A 24,197-nucleotide genomic window follows, 5' to 3' on the forward strand; every position below is an offset into this window, starting at 1 on the left:
TTTCACTGCGTACCAGCTTTGTTTTTCTTAAACTCATTAGAATTTTCAATCATCGAAAGTCTTTAGATATTATTCTTTGAATTATTTGACGTCGTGTAATTTACAATAGTGGTGACGATCCTCGTCTCTTTAAGATAATTCAAGGGTTGATACTTTTATAATTTTCGAATCTAAAAAAAATGTCCCGCTAAAATTGCAGTCTTTGTTACATTTCATTTACATTTCTTTCACAAAATTACGCAAAAGAAAATACAGGATTTTTACAATGTCAAAATCATCATAATAATATACCAATTCAATACTTATTGAATTACTCAAATAATACAAATGACCATCTAAATTAATAGCTGCATTCAGGAGGAAACCCTGATAACCTTAGCTTGGTAACCAGGTTGCAGAGGGCATGAATGACGTAAAACAATTTTCTTCATAGTTCTTCGACTTTATGAAAATTTATGATAAAGTATTTTGGATAGACTCTGTATCTTACCGCCGCGTTAGCATGGGTAGGCATGCTCGTACGATATTGCCTCACACTTTTATCAATAGCTGGCGCTTTCCTATGGACGGATCTATAATTTGCGTTGGTGCGGATTTAGAGATGATTCATCATCAAATGATTTATGAATAAACTTTATTTAATTTATAATATAATATTAAATATTATAACTTATATCCCTCAATATTCAAGGATTTTGTATCGTATCCAACAACGAAATATTTAAGTACAAAGTGATTAAAAAAGGTTATTGTACATACTGCAATAATAATCATAATGATACGTTAAACTAAATCTAATAGAAAAAGTTATAGAATCGTGCTTAAAGAAGCCATGTGAATGGAAAAAAGACTGTCCACTATGAAGTAATCTCATATAAATAAAAAATAACGGTAGTATTTTTGTAAATGGTATATGTACAAGCCGCAATGCTGTGCATTCATTTCTCCAATGTAATATAAGCAATGGTTCCGCGCTGTAAAGCAATATGATTAAACAAAACCAAATGATTTTAAAAGAGTTTAAGATATTTTCGATTAGAAGTCAAATAATTATCACCAATCCGCAGCCACGGCATTATCATGAGACGTTGTCTGAAGTCGATCCGACATAGGTAGCAAGACGGTATCTGCTCTAAACCCGCTGGATTCCGAGCTGGAAGCAAGTCCAGCGGCGGTTCTGCGGACGTCCTGCGTCCTGGGTCTCGCCGAGCTGGAATTTGTTTGCCCTGAACCAGAATTGATCGTAGAGGGCGTCGTGAAAGATTTCGGCAAACAGCATTTGAACTGGGAACGCCATATTCTGCGGACCTTCGGTTGCCTGATGCAGTAGAGCATGAAAATGAAGTACCCCTGCAGAGAGTTGAGCACTGTGAAGATGCCCTGCACCACCGCACTGGCTGGTCGTATAACGCTTAGGTAGCCAATAGACCACGTGAGACCCATCAGAGTCAAGATACATACTGCATTCTGAAAACGTCGTATTCTCTGGCGCTTCTCTGTTTTATCAAGGTGTTTTCCTTTGACAGTTTTGTTCAGTCGCATGAGGACACGCACATAAATGACAACGTTGAAGATCATTACGACACCGATGGGTATTAGGAGACCCCCGATCAGTGGCCAGAATTGCGGGAAACAGCTGGAATATAAAGAAGAACGAAGAATTAATCAATGGTGTTAAAAAAACAAATTATCGCGAAGGCAATGGAATAACTGGAATCTGTATGTTGCCTGCATTTGGTAAAATAATGAGGCTTTCGAAAGATGAAAGTAAATTCAGACTCTCCTATACAGAGTAGGGAAGAAACCCTTCAAAAAGAACCGATGGGCAAATGGCATTGGTTTGATACAGCCCCTAGAATACATAAAATAGACTGTCTGACACTTTAATACTCAACTCCAAACTTAACTCTACCATAGCCGGTACCAAGTTTAGTCCAGTAGACGGTCTCATACATGTCATATGCCATGTTAAGTCCGCGTTGAGAAAAGAGGAGGGCTGGGCGTAGGGTTAGCTATACTTTCCTGTAAAACCGTGCATGCTACAGAAACCGAAACAGCTGAAACTATAGTGGCAATGCTTTGGGTATGCTTAAAGAACTAAACCACTAAACCAATCCTGGAATGGGCTAGGGATACTTGCCTAGAACTCAAGAAACTGGCACTCAGCTGTTGTGGAGGTATTATGCACTGACAAGAATGAAGAGGGTTAAATAAGTAAGTAAGTAAGTAATTATATGACACTTACAAATCTGTATGTGAGTAGTACTGTCTGGACGCACCGGCTGTGATTCCTACGATCAACAGAGGGCAACCTAGAAAGATAACATTGAATATCATTTAAAGGACAAGTCCACCCCAACAAAAAGATGATTTGAATAGAAAGAGAAAAATCAAACAAGAAGAACACTTAAAATTTCATCAAAATCGGATCTGAAATAAGAAAGTTATGACATTTTAAAGATTTGCTAAATTTCACCAAACAGTTATATGCACATCCTGGTCAGTATGCAAATGAGGGGACCGATGACATCATCCATTTACTATTTCTTTTGTATTTTATTATATGAAATATGAAATATTTGAATTTTCTCCTCAATGTCATGTAAGCAAAGTTTCATTCCTTCCTTAACATTTAAGATTTGATTGTTTTAACATTTTGTGGTTCAAACAAGATGGTCATAATTGTCATATCCGTAAAAAATTAAATATTGTATAATTCAAACAATAAAAAACAAAAGAAATAGTGAGTTAGCGACATCATCAACTCTCTCATTTGCATATCACTGAGGTGAGCACAGAACTGTTTGGGGGGAAATAAGCGACACTTTAAAATGCCATAACTTTCTTATTTTACATCCGATTTTGATGAGGTTTTCAGCATTATGCTAGTTTGATTTTTTCCTGTTTATTCTAATCAACATTTTTCTGGGGTGGACTTGACCTTTAACTTCCTCCTTTAAAAAGAATCTTGCCTACAGTATCATTTATTCTCATTTCCATGGGCATAACATTTTCCCATAAGCCCTATTGTCAAAGCAATACAATAAGTATCAATATTATGCATAAAGCGGCCTGCAGCCATGCACCCTTTCCCTTTCTCAGTTTCTATTATGCATAAAGCGGCCTGCAGCCATGCACCCTTTCCCTTTCTTTTTTCTAATTGGGTCAATCATTTCTAATTTGTGAAAGAGCAGTGATGCATGATGGGTAGACAAGCGGGTTTAACCATTGAAAGTATCATGGGTTTCCTTTGGTTGGATGAATCTACATGTAGAAATAGAACCAGCAGTAGGCCCATCTTTGGGTTCTGAGAAAACTAGTTTTTAATTTTCCAGCTTTATAGTAAATTGGCACCTTTCTGTTGCGAAAGGAGTATATTTGAAGTTGTAAAGATATCCCTGTGTGACATCGGGTTGCACCTTCCAGGTTGCAGGGTTAAGCTGATTTGTGCTGAGTGGGTGTGTGTCATGATGTGTGTGTGAGGGTCTGTGAGGGTGTGGGTGGGTGGGGGTGTTTGACTGTTTACACTTGTAACAATAAGTACGTTGCCTGAACATGAGGAATTATATCTTTATCTGTAAGGCAACACACTCTACAAACATGGTTTTATTTTTTATCATTACATTCGATCATAATCAGGTCACTCTCTTGTGTCTTGATATCATGGCATGGATTATAAAGCAGTGGATTCCTTACCCCATGCGACCAATGAAGCTTTCTTCAGAAAATCAGGCATGTATGCATTTAGGACCAACACGAAGAGGTTGTACATGTTGAAACCTTCGACTCCCATCCAGAAGATAGATGCCAGGATGAAGTACTGAAGAATTGCAGCCAAGATTGAGCAAGGGAGAATGGAGATCTCGCTCACATTTCTCGTCTGGTCTAGTGATATCATGACTAGAAAGATGACATAAAGGCCTAGTAGAGCACTTGACAGCGACAGTAGGATTTGATTTGGTTTTCGATCTCGAAGCTTTCTAATAACATAAAGATGTGTGTAATGAAAAGGAAAAGTAAACAGAAGAGTTTTATTACACGTTTCATTAAATAAACATACATTTTCTGCAACGTGAAAACATTACACGCTCGATTTGATGTAGCTTTAACACACGAATGATGATGAAATACATGAAACCGAAATAAACCAAGTTGTGAGATAAATTCAGCGCGGCTGATCCTTGGTCGCCCTTTTTAATGCAATTTGTTGTATGAATCATTTAGAAACATGACTGAAAGGCTGCTCAACACAATTATGGTTCCTTCCCAGAACAACATTCTGAACACATAATTTAAAGGCCGTCGCACACCTTACGATTGTTCCCGATCCGATTTTGGAACAAATGGCATTCTGCTCATTTTCTGAAAATGTGAATGGAACATATCATTTCATTTGAGATTAAAATTAATTGAAAGAATACTAATATAGCCATTTTGAAAGATTGCAAGCCTTTATTTCGGAGTAAAGGCCAAATTAGTTTCAAATCGTAGCCAATCGTACGACTGCTATGACGTCATTACGACTAGATATTAAATTCGCTTTATTCTAAGAAGTATGATATCACAGTCACAGATTTGAACATAGGTATTCGTACGATGATTTAGAACATACACAGTAAGATATTCCAAGTCTCAATGTTAGCATCAAATTCTACTACATTTTATTCTGAATCAGATCGCAGACCAATCGTAAGGTGTGCGGTCGCCTTTGAATATATGCTTCCTAATAAAATCAATTACTTTTGAAATATATGGCTAAGGATGAAGATCAAGCATTGCCCTCTAAACATTTTCTTTTCCCGATGCAAACCAATTGGCCATCATTACATCTAACAGAACAGGCACATTATATTCTTCACTTAAATGAAAATCAACGAACGGAGAGAGCGTCAACACTTTGCAATGATTTGACGCCCCCTACGTTCGTTAATGAGTATCTTATCAAAAGTTGTGTGTATCAAGAATAATAAAATGTGAGTTTTTTTCTTCATTTTATTTGATTTCGTAACGTTTATTTCCATTTTCAACAGATACAATTTGTGTCGTACATTTTGATGAATAAATATAAGCAAGGAAACATTGAAATCTCTGTGTAAAAAAATATAATCCAGATTATCATATATTATTGTTGGAAATGGAGGAGGCTACAAAAAGTGGAGCTTGTAGATTGGACCCTCCGAATAAGGACCCTCGCTGTCCATTTTTACTCTATTTATTCAATGCTCCTTTTGCTAATGAGGCAACGATTAATATGAAACTTCTTTTGTTTATCTTACTCACTTGTTTGTGGCATATGTTAAGATTGTAAGAAGGAGACCCCATATTGAAATTAGACAGCCAATATAGCTGATGATCTTCAGGATAAAATCGGCTTCGTCTGAGAGCCCTTCGCCTCCATAGATATCCTGTTTGTATATGTAAAGGTTATACCAGGTGAGTAACAATCTTTTCACTTGAGGGACCTTGTCAAGAGGTCTTTCTCGCAAGAAACCTGTAAGCAGCGGTAAATTGTCAATTCGTCTATTGCCACCTCGTCCACTCATCACATGGTCTTCTTTCATTAAGTCTTATGCCATTCCGTCCATCAACATTTCGTCTAACAACCATTTGGCCCAATAACCTTATCACCAGTTCGTCTATGACCGTTTCGTCTCATAACCACTTGGTATAATATCCATTTCATTTTCATTAATTTCGCCCAATTAACAGTTTTAGTCCAATTAGAACAAATGGTATATGGACTAAATGGTTAATGGCCCAACTGGTTATTAAACGAAATGGTCAGTGGACGAAATGACAATTAGACAATGTGGATAGTGGGCGAACTGAAGTTAGACCAAATGATAGTAGATGAGTTGGTAATTGGACGAATTGGTATTAGACCAACTGAAAATAAACCCGAGCAGCATTATCATTACAATCACAGTCACCATAAAGGGGACTGTGGGAAAGCTTCAACATGTTCTATGAAAAAGATTCCTATGCTTTATAACAGGATTGCTAAAAGACACGGCATAGACTTTTGACCAGTTTAATTTGAGAGCAACTGTCATTAATAGTAATCCATTTGATTACAAAAACTGATAACCATGGATACAACAGTAAGTATTGATATGGTGCATGTTTGATTTCATAGGAGATGTTTAGTCTTTGATGGCTCACACCACGGCGGATCCAGGGGGGGGGGAAGCTGGCCCGTGCCCCCTTTTTGAGAGGCACAATAAAATTTGTAATGTAAAAATGCCGTTTAAAAAAGTGTGCCCCCCCCCCCTTGAAAGTGCAGACATTTGTTTTTAATCATTTTAGTCGACGAGATATCCTTAATTTTTGGTTAAATCCCTCTTTTTTGTTTTGCCCCCCCCCCCCTCCCCCTTGAGAAATCCTGGATCCGCTCCTGGCTCAAACTGTTGTTAATTCTGTTAGCGTAGTTGAATATAACAATAATTTCAATTCGAGAATAATTGGAATAAAAAAATTCGTAGGTCGAACACATAGTTTTTTTTTTTCAAGCAGTAACTGACAACAAGAAAGCAATTTAGAGACCATGAACACACATTTTAAGAAAATTTTGGTAACGGAATTAAGTTGCCCGAGCAGAACTTTTTAGTCAAACCCCCCCCCCCCCCAAAAAAAAAAAAGGTCAATGGAAATTATTTAATGATGGCGAAAAGAGCATGGCTTCTGTACCTGCGTTTTATTTGCATTTATTGGCACTCAAACTATATGTATGATTATCACAATTACCTCGTCAGAGGGTGCAGTTGTGAAATAGTGGCTAAGATAGTAAAACAACCAATTTAAACACAGACTTAACATATCATAACTTTGCCATTTTTGTGAACACAAGCTTATTGGTCTAAACGTTTGAGATTTGATTAATACAAACCATGAGAATTCCAAAATTGGTCAGATGATTGCACTCGCATTCGATCCTTCCATTGGTGTCATTGCTTACTTGGATACATCCACGACCAGACCAGGCATTTTCATTAAAGTCCCAAAATACACATTGAGCATTGGTTCCATTCTGAAAAATAAGATTTAAAAAAACCTGGATTTTAAGAGGTTTTTGTGACATGGCCTTACTATGAATTAGTCTATCTTAAGATCTTTTATAGTCATAGTCTGAATATTTTAATTTTACTTTGTCCTTTTCGGAAGGCAATGTTTTTTAACCAAACTTCAAGGGTTTTTTAAATCTAAAATGCTTATGATTTTATCCGTGTTTTTTGTTTGACTTTAGTTTGTCAGGCATCATGTCGCTTCACTAACTGAATATATATCTATACATATTTTTCTACATATTTCTCTGTATCATTGTTTCTCTCTCCCTCTATCTTCTGTCCCCAATTGGTTTTCTCCATCCCTCGATCGTCCCTCCTATTCTACGTTGGTCTGTAATTTACACTTCACGATGTCTTTATGACAATGCCTCTCTATCTTTCGTCTTCCTTTATCCTAGATGACTTATGCCTTTGATACATTACATTGTAGCTACCATTCTCAGCAGTGTTTTCCAACCATTACCTCCTTACTGCTCAGAATCCCAGTTAATTAGTTCTAGTGCCTTATAACTAGTTCGCACTGTCACGATTTGCGACACAATCTAAACGGCGTACTTAATCGTGAAATAATTGTAGTGATCCTATTAGATCTTATGAGATCATATCAGATCAGTCGTGGCAATCGCATTGCTCGTATAGATACATGTATTTGAATGGTTTAAAAAAAATTGCGGTCATTTACATAAGGCCAATCGTGGATTTCGTGCAGGATCGCACGACAATGGGAACAAGGTATCAGTTATGTATTCATCAAGTCAGGTGAGACAGCTCTGTACCATTACAGGTAAATCAACTTTCGTAATCTTTTCTTACTGGATTCAGAGGCACAAAGGAAATCCTGACCGGCTCGTCCAGGTCCTCTACTTTCATGTTGTTGACAGACGCCGACATGATCCTAGAGTTGGGTGTCCGATTGAATGATTCTTCGCCCTCATTGATCTGCGCAAGCCCCACGTCTTGGAACAGACCTGCCATGAGATACGTCGTGAACACGAGACGCCCTCTACGTCCAAGGAGGCTATCCGCTAAACCTGATGGGATAAAGAGTGTCGCCTCTGATTGGGTGGCTTCTGTGCCTTGTGTCAGGTCTCCCCCTCTTACTCTGAAGTCACGATCAGAGATGCTCTCTCCGTCGTCGGTAACAGACATGATGACTGTGTAACCCTGACTAATATCAGAGGGACCGACATCAAGTACCTGAAAAGAAAACGTTCAGAGATTGTTTTAACTAATGCTACGTGTTTTACTTGCAATGTGCAGGAAAGGAAATTCATCAAGGTTGAGTTAAATCATATGCATTTGATATATAAACTAAGTTCCAAATAGATCGATAATTATTTACCTCTCTTTCTTGTATTGAAATTCACTAATTGAATTGAATAGAAATATTGAAGTTGCTTAGTGATGCAGTCGCACGAAGCGATATTTGGCTTTGGTATCATTCCAATAATCTTTGTGACTGATTACCACAATCTAATTCTAGCTTTATCAGCTTTAGTGTGGACATTATTCTTTCAGATTAATGCATAAAACATTATAATATCCAACGGTTTATTGGGTGATCGCCGATGGCGGCCAAACCACAATTTCAATTCCTTAGCACAATCTTTGAACTTGCATAATTCCCCTATTCCTCAAATCGGAGAATGGTAGATCTATCTATCTTCCCTACCTCAGCGGCAACGTTAGATTCTACAAAACGACTGCTGCCATTTTCCACTTCTACGATGGCTAGCTGTGCTTCGAGGGCCAGGACTATACGACTTGGTGAATTGTTCTCCTCCTCTGCCGACCCAAGTGTATCATCAGGTAAAGATAAGATGCTATCTGCTATCTCTACAATAGATTCAGCTACCTATAAGTACAACATTATCATTTGACAATGGTAACTGTTTCTGCAGATCGTATCAAACAGCAGTGGAGACAAAACTACATACGATTATAAAAGATTTAATTAATGTCGCATATGATTTTAACCTAATCAGATGTACAAATTTTAGAGCATAGAATCGTATCAAGATATTTAACTTATTTTTAAATATTATTTAATAGGTGGTGTAAGAAAGAAAAGAGGCATAACATGAAAGCACTGTCCATTTATTTTGCACTTGCATGGTAGCAATGCTAATTCTTTTGAACAACTGTAGCAGGTTTTACCCTTCTATTCAATTAATGTAAAAAAATGTGATGTCGACGGCTTTCATAGTTGCATTTATTGCATTAATGGCTGATCCTTGTAAATAATGACTATGATAGCAAGATTAGTTTTGATAAACTCAGAGTCAAAGAAATGAGACAAAATTTATTCTGCAGATTAAAACCCACCTCTGGCTCTGTGGAATTGACTGAATTTATATCCTCGAGCAGTGTGGCGATTATCCCAAGGCCGTTCGTGGAAATGTTCTCATTCATTTCGGTAAAATCCGCAACTTCTTCAGCGACAACCGCTGCGTTTTCTGCTGTAACCGCCATCTACAAAAGACAATGCGGATTTCGTGAGGGTATGCTGTGAAGTGATCACCCACGTCGGGCTGCCATACTCAGATATTCAAATCAATGTTTGTTAATTTGAAATTCTACAACTTATTACTTTTAATTTTCAGGTAGGATTCCCAAGGTCCCTGTAGATTGAAGTCTTACAACTCGAGAAAAATTAATTAGACATTAATGGTGAATACCTTTGAAACCACCTTCCGATTTGGTGCTGAGACATTATGGATATATAACGTTGATATAATTGACAAGACCTACAAGTTTCATAAGTCGAAGCATGAATGTCAGCGCATAGGATTATCTTTTGTCTTTGTCGATATCTATTGCTGCGTCCCAACCCCCACCCCCCCCCCCCAAAAAAAAAAAAAAAATCAAACACAAATGACAATTCTCTGCACTGACGCCCATGAATCGAAGCGATAAATACGGAATACCGAAGCAGATTCTTCCAATTTTGACAAGCCTATTCCATACATTCGAAATTGATATTCCATTATAGTGAATCATAAACGGTGACCAAGAAATGCAAAAAATCAGACGCAATTTGATAATCTTAGCATGGAAATTCCCGATCGTAATTCTGATTAAACCCAGATCAGATTTCGTTCTAGTTACAAAAATGTGTGCATTTTGTTTAAACAGATTCGATCCTCCCAAATGAGATACTGACGTTGCTTAAGATCTCCAAGATTTCCTCAGAAGTCAAGTTCCTTCCACAATTCATCGCTGGTATAACCCAGTTACTTGGACGGATATAGTCTCCTACACATACAGCTTCTATAGGCTCTCCATCTATGAAAGAGATCAAACATTGATAAAAAAAAGTAGGGAGAATCAGGCCTGGCCGTATCATAAGGCAAACTCGTTTTGTAGTTGGTGCTTTATTTAACGAGGTCAACACCATCGAAAAAGCAGCAATGTAAGCGGGAAAATATAAATATCAATGAAAAGGTGAAGGATTAGATAAAGCGTTGATTTTACATAGCAAAAAGGACAATTAACCATTTAAAACAGATGCATTGGCATAATGACTTATTCTCAGTAATTTCAAACGAAGAACTTTGAGATCGAAATATTGATAAGGTATACAAAGATCAGCGAGGTATACTCTAAAATCTGAATTTCCACAAGGGAGTTCCTGTGATCTATGACGCAAATAACTGAGGATGGCCCTTGCAATAGTTCTTAGGGAAAATAAATGCAAATTCTATCGTGTGTTCGTGTTTAAGAAATCGGTTTTTCACCCTCCCCCCTAAAAATGCACATAATATACACCTAAACACACACGCACGCACGGGAGACTCACCTCTCTCAGTGTAGTACGGGCATGTTGCGTTGGTTGAGTTTGCTCTGACGTTGACGGTGGCACTGTTAAACATTGCTGTGGATCCATAAGGTGTTATCAGGATTCCCTGGGGGCATGTCACTGTAAACCGAGCAAAATGGTGGGGTGTCATTAAGGCAATTATTTTATGCTATACAGTGAAGCCATTACGCTAAAGTCTTCCGGGGAATCATCATGTTATACAAAATCATAACTTTACAAGAAATTATTTTATGCAATAAGGGAAATTATCATTCTTAACAGAGAACCAATATGCTATACAGGTTATTATCATATGCCATGTGGGGAATATCCATTATGCGTTAAAGGGTATTCCCATAATTGTGAAGGGAATTATCTTTTGCTATATAGGACATCATCATGTTATACGGAACTTTTTACGCTAAACCGGGAATTATTATTATGATAAAATCATACGCTAAACAGAAAATAATCATTATGATATACAGTGAAATACCTTATGCTATACAGGAAATCATATGTCATAGAGGGAATGGGCATATGCTGTAGGGATTTATCATTCACTGTACAGGAAATCATAAGCCATGTGTGTGATGACAAGGACGATGATGATGAAGTGATAAAAAGAGTTAAAAATATAAAATTGTGAGAATTTGATTTGAAATGTAAAAAGAAAAAAATGCGGACACCTGTACTGAATGTCGCAATGGAGCCCGGGTCCATATATGTTGGGTCTTGCTGAGCTATCGTTACCATTGTGGATTGGATTGACGCTAAGTTTTCCAAATTCTGAAAGGAACTCCTGTTTTCAACATCTATTATTACGGAGAAATCTGCAATGACGCTTCCAGCGGAGAAGCCGTTGACTGTTACTAAAACTGGCTCCGAAAAATTATTCTGCAGCTTTGGTTGAATCTATATGTAATGTAATGAAATTACAGACACTTAATTATTATTTGTTTTATTGTCATCATACTTTAAAAAAATAAACAGGTAAAACAAAGAGACTATAATAGTCATTACAAAAGTGTCTATTACATGTGGAGTCCCTCAAGGAAGCATTTTAGGCCCCATTCTTTTTATGTCTTACATCAATGATATGTGTACTTGTATTAACGAATTTAAATTGATTTTATATGCTGATGATAGTGTCTTGCTATATTCAGATACAAATCCCAAGATAATTGATAAAAAACTTAGTGCAGATTTGGTAAATTGCATTGAATGGATGTCTGACAACAAGCTTAGTTTACACGTTGGGAAAACAGAAAGCATTTTATTTTGTTCGAAACGAAAGTTAAGATATACAGACGATTTAAGGTTTCATATAATAATCAGGTAATTGACAGAAAAGATTCAGTGAAATATTTGGGACTTTTTTAACAAGTAACCTATCATGGACGGGTTTGGTAGACTCAATCGTAAAAAAGGCAAATTCACGCTTAAAATTTTTGTATAGTTATCAAACATGTTTGAATATGAAGTCTAGACGTATTTTATGCTTTGCTTTAATACAGTGTCTATTCGACTATGCTAATGCGGCTTGGTACGGTAATCTGGGTGTTACGGATAAGAAAAAACTAAGAATAATTCAAAATAAAATTGTGAGATACATAAATGTTTTAGGACCAAGAGCACATGTCGGATGTAATGAACTTGAAAAGGCAGGGTTACTTCATGTAGATCACAGATCGCAACAATTAGTATTACACCACGTGCATAAAATATTATATTCGGATACATTAGATCATTATATAGCAAATAATTTCACCCGTGTATCAAATATCCATAGGTACGATACTCGAAATAGTAATTTTAATTTTGTATTACCAAAACGTGAAGGACATAATTTTATAGGGAACACTTTTTATTTTAATGGCATCCAATCTTGGAATGCTCTTCCTAATCAAGTAAAAGCAGTTAAAATATTTTCTCAATTTAATAGTGCATTAAAGAAGCACCTAAAACTGGAAGCTACTCGAGAGCAGTATTACCAGTAAAAATCACACATTTTGTACAGTTGGATTCTAGTATTGTAGATAAGGTAGGGTATGTTAAAATATAATCTTGTTTCATATATTATGAAGATTGTTGTTTGCTTCAGATGTTTGCATATTATTTGACTGATGGATATGTATGTATGTATTTTATTTATTTTTTTTTACCATATTCCAGAACTTGTCGTAGTTTATGCTTTTTGTTACAATATGTTAATGTTTTATACTAACTATAGGACCCCATTGGAAATAAGCCTTTCGGCTTTCATGGGCTTTCCTGTCAAGGTATTTTTCAATTTCATTGTAATCTCCTGTGGTATTCTTGACGAATAAAATCAATCAATCAAGCGATGCATCTTCCCTGAGGAAACCTGTTGAAGATGGATGGAGCAATATTGGAGCAATAGCACATCGGGATCATTTAAATGTCTAGTTGCGTCAGTATATAAAAGATCCCACTAATCAATCCACTTAGCAATAAGCCAACATTAAGCAATTCATAAACAAAAGTTGCGGAGAGGAGGTAATTGAAATAAAACCGTTTATTTTCATATTTTTGTGTCTTCTCAATAATACATTTTCATTTCTTGGCATTTATGCGTTGCAATTATACCACAAATTATATTTTACAGATAGACATTATTATTCTTTGAAGGGAGTTTTATTTTTGACACATTTATTACTGTGTGCCAGCTCATGTGATGTAATTAATGTTTCATTATTATTTGTTTTTATGAAATTCCTGACATCTGGGAATAGATCACCACATTGCACTAATGGAAGACAAAACAAAAGTTGTATTTTTTATCAAGAGAATGTTGAAGTCGTGGAAATGGAATAAAACACGATGAAGATATTATTTATATATATATTATTAAGTATATGTTATTTCATTTCTTACATAGTTAACCAATTCTTGAGCGAGTTCAGCGAAAGCAAAAGACGTGGAATCCCGGAGGCTGCTGGCAAAAGTCTTATTTGGAAAGGTTGCAGAGACGACGTACGTATCTACAGCTGAAAACGGAATAACGAGAGAAGTAAATAATAAAATATATAAAAATTAGTTTGATAATGATGTTGATGTTCAAAATCGTAGAAATGAATAACATAATTGTAATGAAAATGAAACAATTTGCTAAAATCATTTTTTAAATAAAATGCTTGCTATGTTTTTGTTAATGATCCCCTAAGTTTTATTTGTCGCAAACAACCTCCACTCCCGGAGGAGCATCCACCAGTCTTTTCCGCCTGATTTGAAAAAAAAACATATGATAGCCCACATTCTATATGGATATATGTATTTTCGTTTGAATGGGTATGTGTGTATATATATATATATATATATATATATATATATATATATATATATATATATATATATATATATATATATATATATATATATATACATATATATTGTAAAGAAATGGATGAAGAGAACAATGGTAGGCGTAGCTTAAATCAAGGTTCCCCAGAGCTATCTACCCTTTGGAAAAATTGGCGATGCCGAAAAAATGTCTCTGCCGGGAATCGAACCCGGGCCCCCAGCTTTGAACGCCGGTGCCTTAACCACTAGACCACAGAGACGGGTTAGTGGCTATGGCGACCCCGATCCGATTGACCGTCAGATAGACAGATTTTCGACACTATACCAATTATAATTTCCTTTGTCGGGTGAAGGTGGGTTTCGAACAATGACAAGCCGCCATGCTTCATATATACATATATATATATATATATATATATATATATTTAAAATATATTTTATATATGTATATATATATGATAAAAAATATATATTTTAGATATATGTGTGTGTGTGTTATTTCTTACCATCGCATTGGGGTAATTGTCCTGACAGGGTTCCGTTCCCCTGGCACGATATAGATTGATCGCCTATTAATCTAAACCCCATAGAGCACTCCATTCGGCAAAAGGCAGCATAGCCGATTGTACCACCTTCAATGCAGCCAATAGATGAGGATGATAATAACGATGGGAAGGTATCTGGGAGCTGACAAACCACAGCTGAAATATTAACAAAATAGTATATTGCAAGCTTAGTATGTCTTTGTCGAAAATTGGTAAATAAAAACAGCAGTTTCGTCCTGGACTATGGACAATATTTTGCCATTTTTCTTCAGCTCCGAAAATGGGCGAAAATGGTGTTTACCAATTTTCGACAAAGTCTACCTCCCAGTTGTTCTTTTCTATTGACGGGCATGTTCAATACGTTTACTGTTTTCTTGAGTCCGACGTGCGTCGCCATGCGAAAACTCCCTATTATATAGTAGAACATTCCACGACCTGTAATTCTATTGTTCTGTCATTTATACAGGCTGTTTAATACTATTCATTGAATTCCATCGCATTGCCTGAGAACCCGAGTCAGCATAGTCCTCCCATCATATAAATGGTCTGGCCCTGCCCAATGCAATTATGCTATACATGTACATGCATATATCGCGCTGCAGTTTATATGCGCAAGTTGATATAAATGTCACGTGACGCGTTATGACCAATCATAATACATGTTTACAGTTTCTCGAAACGATGCAGTTTTGAACAACATCGGTGCGTAAAGTAACATAGCTATTTCTAAACTCAGATATTGTTTTAGATGGGCTTGGCCCTGAACAACTTACCTTCGCACGTGGGAAGAGGAGCAGAGAGGCTACCGTTCATCAAACAAGTCACCTGCGATTCACCGGAGAGATAAAATCCTTCATCGCACATATACATGCAGGTTGTACCGAATGTGACGTCACTCAAACAGCGGAGGTCAGGGGTCATTAGATCGGGTGGGACTGACGGTATCAGACAGGTAATCCCTGCAAAAAACGGATATTCCGGGGGGGGGCGTTTCATGAAAGTACTTGTCGGACGTTTTATCCGACAACTCCCATTTTATCCGACAGTTACCATAGGAACAATGCCTCTCAGCCAAACAAAATCATGGAAAGATGTCAGATCTGGCAACTCGTCGGATGAAAATATTGATGAAACGCTCCCCGGATATCAATCGCTATTGATCATTTTGAAAAAATATAAAGTGAAAAAGGCAAAGTTTAATAATCAAAATCAGATGTAAACTTTAATATGACCTGCGTTTACGTTTTTCAGGAACGGAATGATCGATGCCATGTGAAGATATTTTTTTAGTGAGATCAAAGTTTAATTTTGTTCCAACCATCAGTGGCATGATGAGCCAAAAAAGTAGGGCTAACATATGACATATCAGGCAAAATTTACTTTAAAATATGCGAGCGAAGCGAGCGAGTAAAACTTGGGACATTTTTATTTGAAAAATACAATTTTGTGACAGATTTTTACATGATATTCAGAAAAAGGATATCGCATTTCAACTTTCCTTTTATTTCCTTATCTCTCTCTTTTCTTTTGGTCGTGGAAATTTTTGGGCCGGGCACGCCCCTAAGCCCTCATCTCTATGCCACTGCCAACAATGTCAAACGTGGTTTGATTGCACATGGAATATCCAATACATGTATGTCTCTGGGCACCGTTAGCATTATAGGCCTATTGGTGTAACTTCTTTCGGTGTAGACATTGTTAGAAATTCTTGGTAGCTGAATATTTTGTTAACAAATATTGAATTAAATCTGGTGAAATATCCTAAGAAATATCACACAAATTTGTCAAATACCTCTGGTGGTAGACGCAGTGGCTGAGGGGTCCGTAGAAGTAACAAGAGGGGTTGTCGAGAATTCAGTCGTTCTCTCAAATGTCATCGAGGTTCCCGTTCCACTCCCAAATTCTGTAGTAGGATCCGGTGTGATATCGGTAATCGTTACCATATCAGTTGTTGTACCTAGTGTAGCACGTGAAAGACATACGAGAGTATGAGTATATAATATCGTATTTTTTAAAAGTGCAAGTCAATATTTCATTTGTGTATTGACATCTTAATGGGTTGCTTGATGCCTGCACAATTCACCTAAACCACCTCGAGAAAACTGTACAACGATTTAGATTTTAAGTTAAAATGATTTTCTAGTATAATTATCTGATCGTGACAAAAAATATCGTTTGATGATCATTATTCAAAACTACCTTATGATGTAAAATTTGAGACATTTATCAGTCTGGCCAATTTAGCTAATCATAATTAGATAAAACTTTTAAACTATTAACAAGTATTAGCGGAGTTGGACATTAACATTCAAGCAAACAGGAAACAAATAAATAATACTCCGTTTTCCAACCTCGGCCGTGGTTTCCTTCCTTATTATTGATTACACCACTGCACAAGAATAAAACAATGAGGTTTTCATATTTGTATTTTGTATCGACAATCGTATGTTTATACAATCATAGATTTCTTTTTAAAAAAATCTGAATAATCAAAGTAAATACAAAATTATTTAATCTAAATACGAAGAGTACATTTCCAAAGAGTGTTATATCCACTTTTGTATAGAGTTGAGATATCAACCCCAGAATATCTCTATCGATGGTAATTACCCTTCCAAAATATTGACATTGGACAGCTCCAAATCGACCATAATTGTGAAAAAAATTGCAGTATCTATCAAATTTGGTATATCAGGTAATAATGATACCAAATTATCAATCTTCTAATTAATCTTCATTACAGAAAGGTTGATATAATACATTTTGGAAATATAAAATTCATATTTTAACTAATCACTTGAAGTTGTCGACGTTTCTGCCATATCAATTGATGATGTAGTTGCTGGCGACATCGATGTAGTTGTTGAAGTTGAAAATGGTACTATTGTAGAATGTGTAGTTGCTGATGACACCAATGTAGTGGTTGGTGTTGACGATGACACTGTTGTAGAAGATGTTGCAGCTGCTGATGACACGAAAGAAGTGTATGGTGTTGAAGACGATATCGTTGTGGGTGGAGTAGTTGCTGATGATACCGATGTAGTAGCTGGTGTTGAAGGCGATGCCATTGTAAATGATGAAGTAGCCGATGACACCAAAGTTGAAGATGACATTAGTGAGGAAGATGTTTTTACTGATGGTACTGTTGCTGTGGTTGCTATTGAAGCTGATATCGTCGTAAAAGATGAATTTGCCGATGACATCAGTGAAGTAATTAGAGTTGAACTCGACTCCGATGTAGTAACTACAGTTGATGATGGCTCCAGTGTAGTAGGAGGCGTTGCCGATGACGTCAGTGAAGCAATCAGAGTTGACCTCGACCCCGATGTAGTAACTATAGTTGATGATGGCTCCAGTGTAGGAGGGGTTGCCGATGTCGTCAATAAAGAAGTTGGCATTGACGAAGACACCGATATTGAAGTGAGAGTCGATGGCGGTTCCATTGTAGATGAGGTTGCCGATGACGTTAAAGCGGTGGTTGGAGTTAATGGTGTCATGGATGTAGAAATTACAGTTGATGAAGACTCCAGTGTTGTAGATGAAGTTGCCGGTGATGTCAATGAAGATGTAGTAATTACCATTGACACTGATGTGACAGTTACAGTTGGTGAAGATGTCAGTGCAATAGTTACAGTTACCGATGGTGTCGCTGGAGGGGCTTGATTGGACATTGACAGTGATGTATTAGCTGGAGCTGTTGACGGTGACGGTGTGGGGAGCGCTGTCGAAATAATTGAATTCACATTCTGGACAATATATAATGTAATTGCATAAGATATTACTAATCCCATTTTTTTCACTAATGTAAGTATCTTCTGTAAGTCTGATGGGTTTATGTATGTTTACCCTTCTCCTTCCTTATCTTCTACCTCTTCTTCTTCTTCTTCTTCTTCGTCTTCTTCTTATTATTATTTTCGTCTTCTTCTTCTCCTCCTCCTTTTGCATGTTCTTATTGTTGAAATCATTATCATTATAATTATAATCATGATTATTATTATTATCATTAATAGTATTATTAGTAGTAGCATTGGTCCTATTATTACTACTATTGTTATTATTAGTAGTATTGTCATCATTATTACTATTCTTGCCATTATTATTATCAGTAGTAGTAGTAGTATAGAAGTGACAGTACTAGAAATAGTATAAGTTATTAATGGCATTGAAAGTACTTCTAAGACGTGACAAGATAGCCGGTATCATCATTATTGTCCTTATTATGTGACCAGTCACTCAAAAAAACAACAATGTAAGCCACCAAAGAAGGTTCACTATAAATAGCCGAAATAGTAATTTGGTCTTCAAAAAGCAAATATAAGAAAATTTGCTTATCACCATAATGTAATTATTATATTTGTTATCATGATTATGATTGGAATAATCGTTATCATTCTTCGTAATAATACTATCACTGTTATTGTTGTTACTATTTATACTATTCGTAGAAGTACAAGTATCATTGTTTTATAGGTATAATCATAGTAAAAGTTCAATTAGTAGCAATATTAATAATGATTGATCATTATCAGGGGTACTCCAGGCTGAAAACAATTAGTACTATAGTAGTAGTAGTAGTAGTTGTAGTATAGAAATAACAGTACTAGAAGTAGTATAAGTTATTAATGGCATTCAGAGTACTTATAAGACGTGGCAGGAAAGCGGGTATCATCATTATTGTCCTTATTATCATGATTATGTTACCAACCACTCAAAAGCCAACAATATAAGCCACCAAAGAAGGTTCAATATTCAGATATTTATAGCCAAAATAGTACTTTGGTCTTCAAAAAGCAAAAATAAGAAAATTTGCTTATCTGAAAAAGTATTTCTTTTTCATAACGTCAAAATTTCAAGTTGTACCGTTAAATAACAGGAAAAGACTTTCGTTGATTCAAGTTTTTTTCAGACTACCCTCAAGATCCACTGAGATTGCACAGTGTGTACATTTCCATGCTTGAGTGAACCCTGAACTTCAAATGTCGTTTTTCTCCTGTTTTTGAAGCTCTCGCTATTTACTTCTGCATTCAATCAAGTATTTTTGTGGGTTAGCTGTGTTCAGGAAATTCGACAGATTATGTGTCAATTGAAAGCTTAGGATGTGCTTATTGAAACTCAATGAAAATCTCAAAATTCATTTTGAGTGACTTGTTGGTTTTTTAGAATTGTTATCATAATCATTATCTTCATCATCATCACTATAATGTAATTATCATGTCTGTTATCATGATTATGGTTGGAATCATCGTTATCATTATTCGTAACAATGCTATCACTAATGCTATTATTGTGACTACTTCAACTATTCGTAGAAGTACAAGTATCATTGATTATTTTATTGGTAGAATAATAGTAAACGTTCAGTTAGTAGCAATATTAATAATTGATCATTATTAGTGGTACTCCGGGCTGAAAACAGTTATATCAAAGTAATTAGTGTAAAACCCATCGAGTAAAATGCTACAAAAATCATATAATTCTGAAAACAAATAACGACGTTATTGCATTTTAAAGTTTAGCAATAATTTGTGAAAACAGTTAATATAAGCATCATCATGAATATTCATTAGATAGGTTAATTATGTCATGTCCACACTTTCCTCTTTTTATGTTATTATATGAAATACTTAATTTGTCATGTTTTAATGTATACATGTGTTATATGGTATATCATTATATAATAAAATGAGTCGCAACAATTAATTTCTAATGCATTATCTTGGAGGGTAAAATTTGAATCAACATAACTTGACATAATAGAATACAAAAGAACAAGTGGGGATATGACATCATCAGTTTGCTCATTGAATATTCATGAAGCCTTGTATGGGCTTGATTTACCAACATATTGCAAATCTTTGAACTGTCGTTACTTCGTCATTCAGAATTTGATCAAATTTTTAGTGTTTTGTTTGTCTGATTTTTCTTGTATCTGTTCAAATCATATAATTTTCAGCCTGGATTACAAATTTAATATCATAAACTTCTACTACAAATAATCACACAAGAATGTTGAAAAGCGAAGATTGCCTCTTTGTTGCAAAATATTGACCCCTATTTGCTTGACAAATCATTTCTATGAAAATGGAACATCAATAATTCAAATATTTAACCCTTTGTAAAGACCTGAATTCGACATTTTTAATAGATTTCTCATGGAATTTCACCAAACTCAGCTCTATATTTTTTCAATTTCAATAAATAATACTCATAATGATGATAATATTCATGTACAAATAGGTTTATAGCCAACTCGGTTTCTTTGCTCCCAAACACCGCTCTTTCGTATAACATCTATCTAATGAATATTCATGACTATGTGCTCGATGATCAAGTATACATGCAGATAAGATAAGACCATCAGAATGAAAAACTAGAAACATTTGTTAGATGGGTTGATATTCATATTACCGCCACTTTATTTATTTTATTCAAATGTACACATGGGATAAACAAATATCCATTTGAAATTATGAGACCCAAAACCAACTTATACAAGTTTTATTTTGTGCAATATATTTGCTTTATATTTTTATTTCATCGCAATTTAAATCAGTGTCGTAAAGTTAGAAGCAAAGAACCATTAACCACAGAGGAAAGTTAAAGAAAACGTTTTTAGAAGTACTAAGCAAAGTGTTTTAAGATTAATTAAACATTTTACATGGATTACATATTTTTAAAGCGAGGAGCCTACATGAAAAAAAAATAATAAAGTTTGTAGAAAATTAGACTCCGATTGAGAGAAAAATCAGTGATTATAATAACTTTACCAAACACCGGCAAGCTTTTGTTAAAAGAGAAATGTTAGTGTGATCTACAATAATAACAAAAATAAATGTGATGATCAATGAATCTTTTTTATGCAAAATAAAGTGTAACGGGCTAAGAAGGTAACCCTGTGGCACACAGTCATGACAGTAGGTCATGTGACTTCAATTTATAGGTATTGCTGGCGTTCTTGTAAATCGTTTCGAAACCAATACAAAACATCAAGTGAAACGATAAAAAACAAATTGTGTGAGTTATCCTGTTAAATGCCTTCATCGAATAATATTCCTGGCGTTTTGTTCTAATTTTATTAAAAAATTTTTCATTTTTTTTTCATTTTTTTTTCATTCTGTTGATAAGTGATACCATGTGTTGTATATTAATGTTTTCTTTAAAAACCAAAATGACATTAATTTGAACTTTATTATTGATAAATTCGTTCACCAATTATTTTTCAATAGAAAATTATCAGAAAGGGTCATGATCGTTTATCTTAGTGAAATATACTTGTGTCATTCAAAAGAATATGAGTGTATTACCCTGGCATGTAGGTAGGTCCAGAACAGGGGTTGAAGGGGTGCATTGGACTGTGTCGTTTCCAACTAGATTAAATCCTACGTCACAAACATAGCTACAATTGCTACCGAGGCTAATGGAACTGCCAGGCAAGCAATCGCCAGAGGGCGTCAGCAGGTTTGGCGGGAAATTAGGCACCGAGCAATCTGCATCAGAAAATTAATTGCTACTATCAGGGGTTAGTTAAAAGATTACAATCATGATCATGATCATCACCCATCACCACCATCCGCCACCTCCAATGCGACCATCCATCACCAGTACCACCACCACACCATGCACTAACACCACCATATCCCACTATATCATCAGGCAACACCACCATCATTATCACCATCCACCAACACAACCACCATTCGCCACCGGTACCAACTCGATCACCATGAAAATCCATCATCTCCTCTTTACCACTACCACCATGCACCGCCTCCTTCAACAACTACAACCATCACCATAATTAAAATCATCACCACCACCATATCCTTTACTACCACCATCCATTACAACAACACCATTCACCACCACCACTATAACCCATCATCATCAACCAACACAACTAACATCCGCCACTGGTACCACCTCTAACACCATCACCACCATTATTCATCATCACCACCACCACCATAATTAAAAACCACCCACCACCACGCCAATCACCACAATCCACCACCATCAAAATAGCACCATTAAAGGGATATTATTAAAAATATATTTCCTGATATTCTTGATTCACTTTTTAAATGTCCTTTTTTCACAAAAAGAAAGATGGGTGGGGGGATAAACAAAACATTCTCATATCTGATTCTCTCACATCAAAAGTGTGTATTATTCAAATGGTATCACAAAAAAAAAAATAGAAGCGGAATGTGCACTTGTATGAGATGAAGATAGTTTTGGTATTAAAGGGATATTCCGGGCTGAAGATATTCGTATCTCAATAAATAGAACAAGATTCACAGAGCAAAATGTTGAAAATTTGATCAAAATCGGATAACAAAGTTATTGAATTTAATTTTTTTTTAATTATTCGGATAAAGCAGTTTTAGACAGGTCTTCATAAATATTCATTAGGTGGTTGATGATGACATATTATTTGAAGTTAGGTTTATTAAAAAAAATTCTACCGAGGACTAAATCAATTGGAATGACAACTGATTAAGTGCATTAGTTATTTCATCATAATGGAGACAAATCATTTACACATTTATGACAAAAATAACCAATTATGATTTCATGTAATGACATAAGAAAAAGGAAAGTGGGGACGTGACATCATCAGCCCACCTAATGAATATTCATTAAGACATGCCTAAAACTGTTTCACCGGAATGATGCAAATCTTAAACATTCAATAAATTCGTCATTTGTTATATCCGATTTTGATGAAATTTTCAGCTTTTTGCTGTGTGAATTTTATTCTTTTTATTCAGATTTAAATATCTTCAGCCCGCAGTATCCCTTTAATACCAAAACTATCTTCATCTCATACAAGGACTATTTTTTGTGATACCATTTGAATAATACATACTTTTGATGTGAGAGAATCAGATATGAGAATGTTTTGTTTATCCCCCCCCCACCCATCTTTCTATTTGTGAAAAAGGGACATTTAAAAAGTAAATCAAGAATATCAGGAAATATATCTTTGTTAAAAATTAGAAATAATGGTAATCTATCATTCATGTCATTATTATATAGAAAGATCAACTAACCTTGCCCGTTGACACTGTACACGGATACAGCGACAGTTATGAATGTCATAATAAACATCTTATCTCGACTAAGCCCGGACATGATATTAATACGTCTACACCGGGACTTCAACTAGAGGAATTTATGTGATGGATAAACGATGGATGCACGCAGGCTGGTGAATGCTGTTTCAAAACCTACAAAATAAGAAAAAAATATGGAAATGAAATTAATTCAGAAATATTCAGATAAGTATTGCCAAAATGATGTAAAGGGGGGACTTAGTTGAGAAAGATTTAGCCCTTTTTGATACTAAGAAAACAAAGTTGGTAGATTTTGTTCTGTTTATTTGTTATTCTTTCATGTTACTTTCGTTCTGATACGTCGGTTTTATCAGTACTAGTATAACAAATATATTAGCAGAATAATGAT

At 35.6% G+C, this 24,197-nt stretch overlaps 1 protein-coding gene across 2 annotated transcripts; it reads right to left on the minus strand.

The window, feature by feature from the left end:
* On the minus strand, positions 1 to 23,965 carry LOC129282363 (serine-rich adhesin for platelets-like). 2 transcript variants are annotated; one of them, XM_054918252.2, is made up of 18 exons: positions 23,786 to 23,965; positions 22,037 to 22,219; positions 17,530 to 18,453; positions 16,525 to 16,689; positions 15,506 to 15,691; positions 14,694 to 14,888; positions 13,762 to 13,874; positions 11,553 to 11,778; positions 10,864 to 10,983; positions 10,228 to 10,349; positions 9,390 to 9,536; positions 8,737 to 8,919; positions 7,878 to 8,261; positions 6,887 to 7,027; positions 5,281 to 5,405; positions 3,697 to 3,980; positions 2,246 to 2,312; positions 1 to 1,636 (listed from the first exon to the last, which is right to left on the minus strand). In XM_054918252.2, the coding sequence occupies exons 1-18, from the start codon at positions 23,865 to 23,867 to the stop codon at positions 1,054 to 1,056; spliced, it is 4,230 nt and encodes a 1,409-aa protein (XP_054774227.2). In that variant the 5' UTR covers positions 23,868 to 23,965; the 3' UTR covers positions 1 to 1,053. The 2 variants fall into 2 exon arrangements, with proteins under 2 accessions (XP_054774227.2, XP_063969915.1); XM_064113845.1 differs by lacking the exon at positions 22,037 to 22,219.
* Between the last annotated feature and the right edge of the window lie 232 nt (positions 23,966 to 24,197).

Source organism: Lytechinus pictus, chromosome 19, assembly GCF_037042905.1.
Source record: "Lytechinus pictus isolate F3 Inbred chromosome 19, Lp3.0, whole genome shotgun sequence".
In the NCBI taxonomy this organism is placed as follows: Eukaryota; Metazoa; Echinodermata; class Echinoidea; order Temnopleuroida; family Toxopneustidae; genus Lytechinus; species Lytechinus pictus.

What these genes read in the sequence shown, in the direction of transcription:
- LOC129282363 (XM_054918252.2), bottom strand. Translation starts at nt 23,867, where the DNA reads ATGTCCGGGCTTAGTCGAGATAAGATGTTTATTATGACATTCATAACT. An exon ending in GTACAGTGTCAACGGGCAAG is followed by an intron (nt 22,220 to 23,785) that starts GTTAGTTGATCT and finishes TTTCTGATGCAG; the next exon opens with ATTGCTCGGTGCCTAATTTC. An exon ending in TTAACATATGCCACAAACAA is followed by an intron (nt 3,981 to 5,280) that starts GTGAGTAAGATA and finishes TTATGTTATTAG; the next exon opens with AAAGCTTCGAGATCGAAAAC.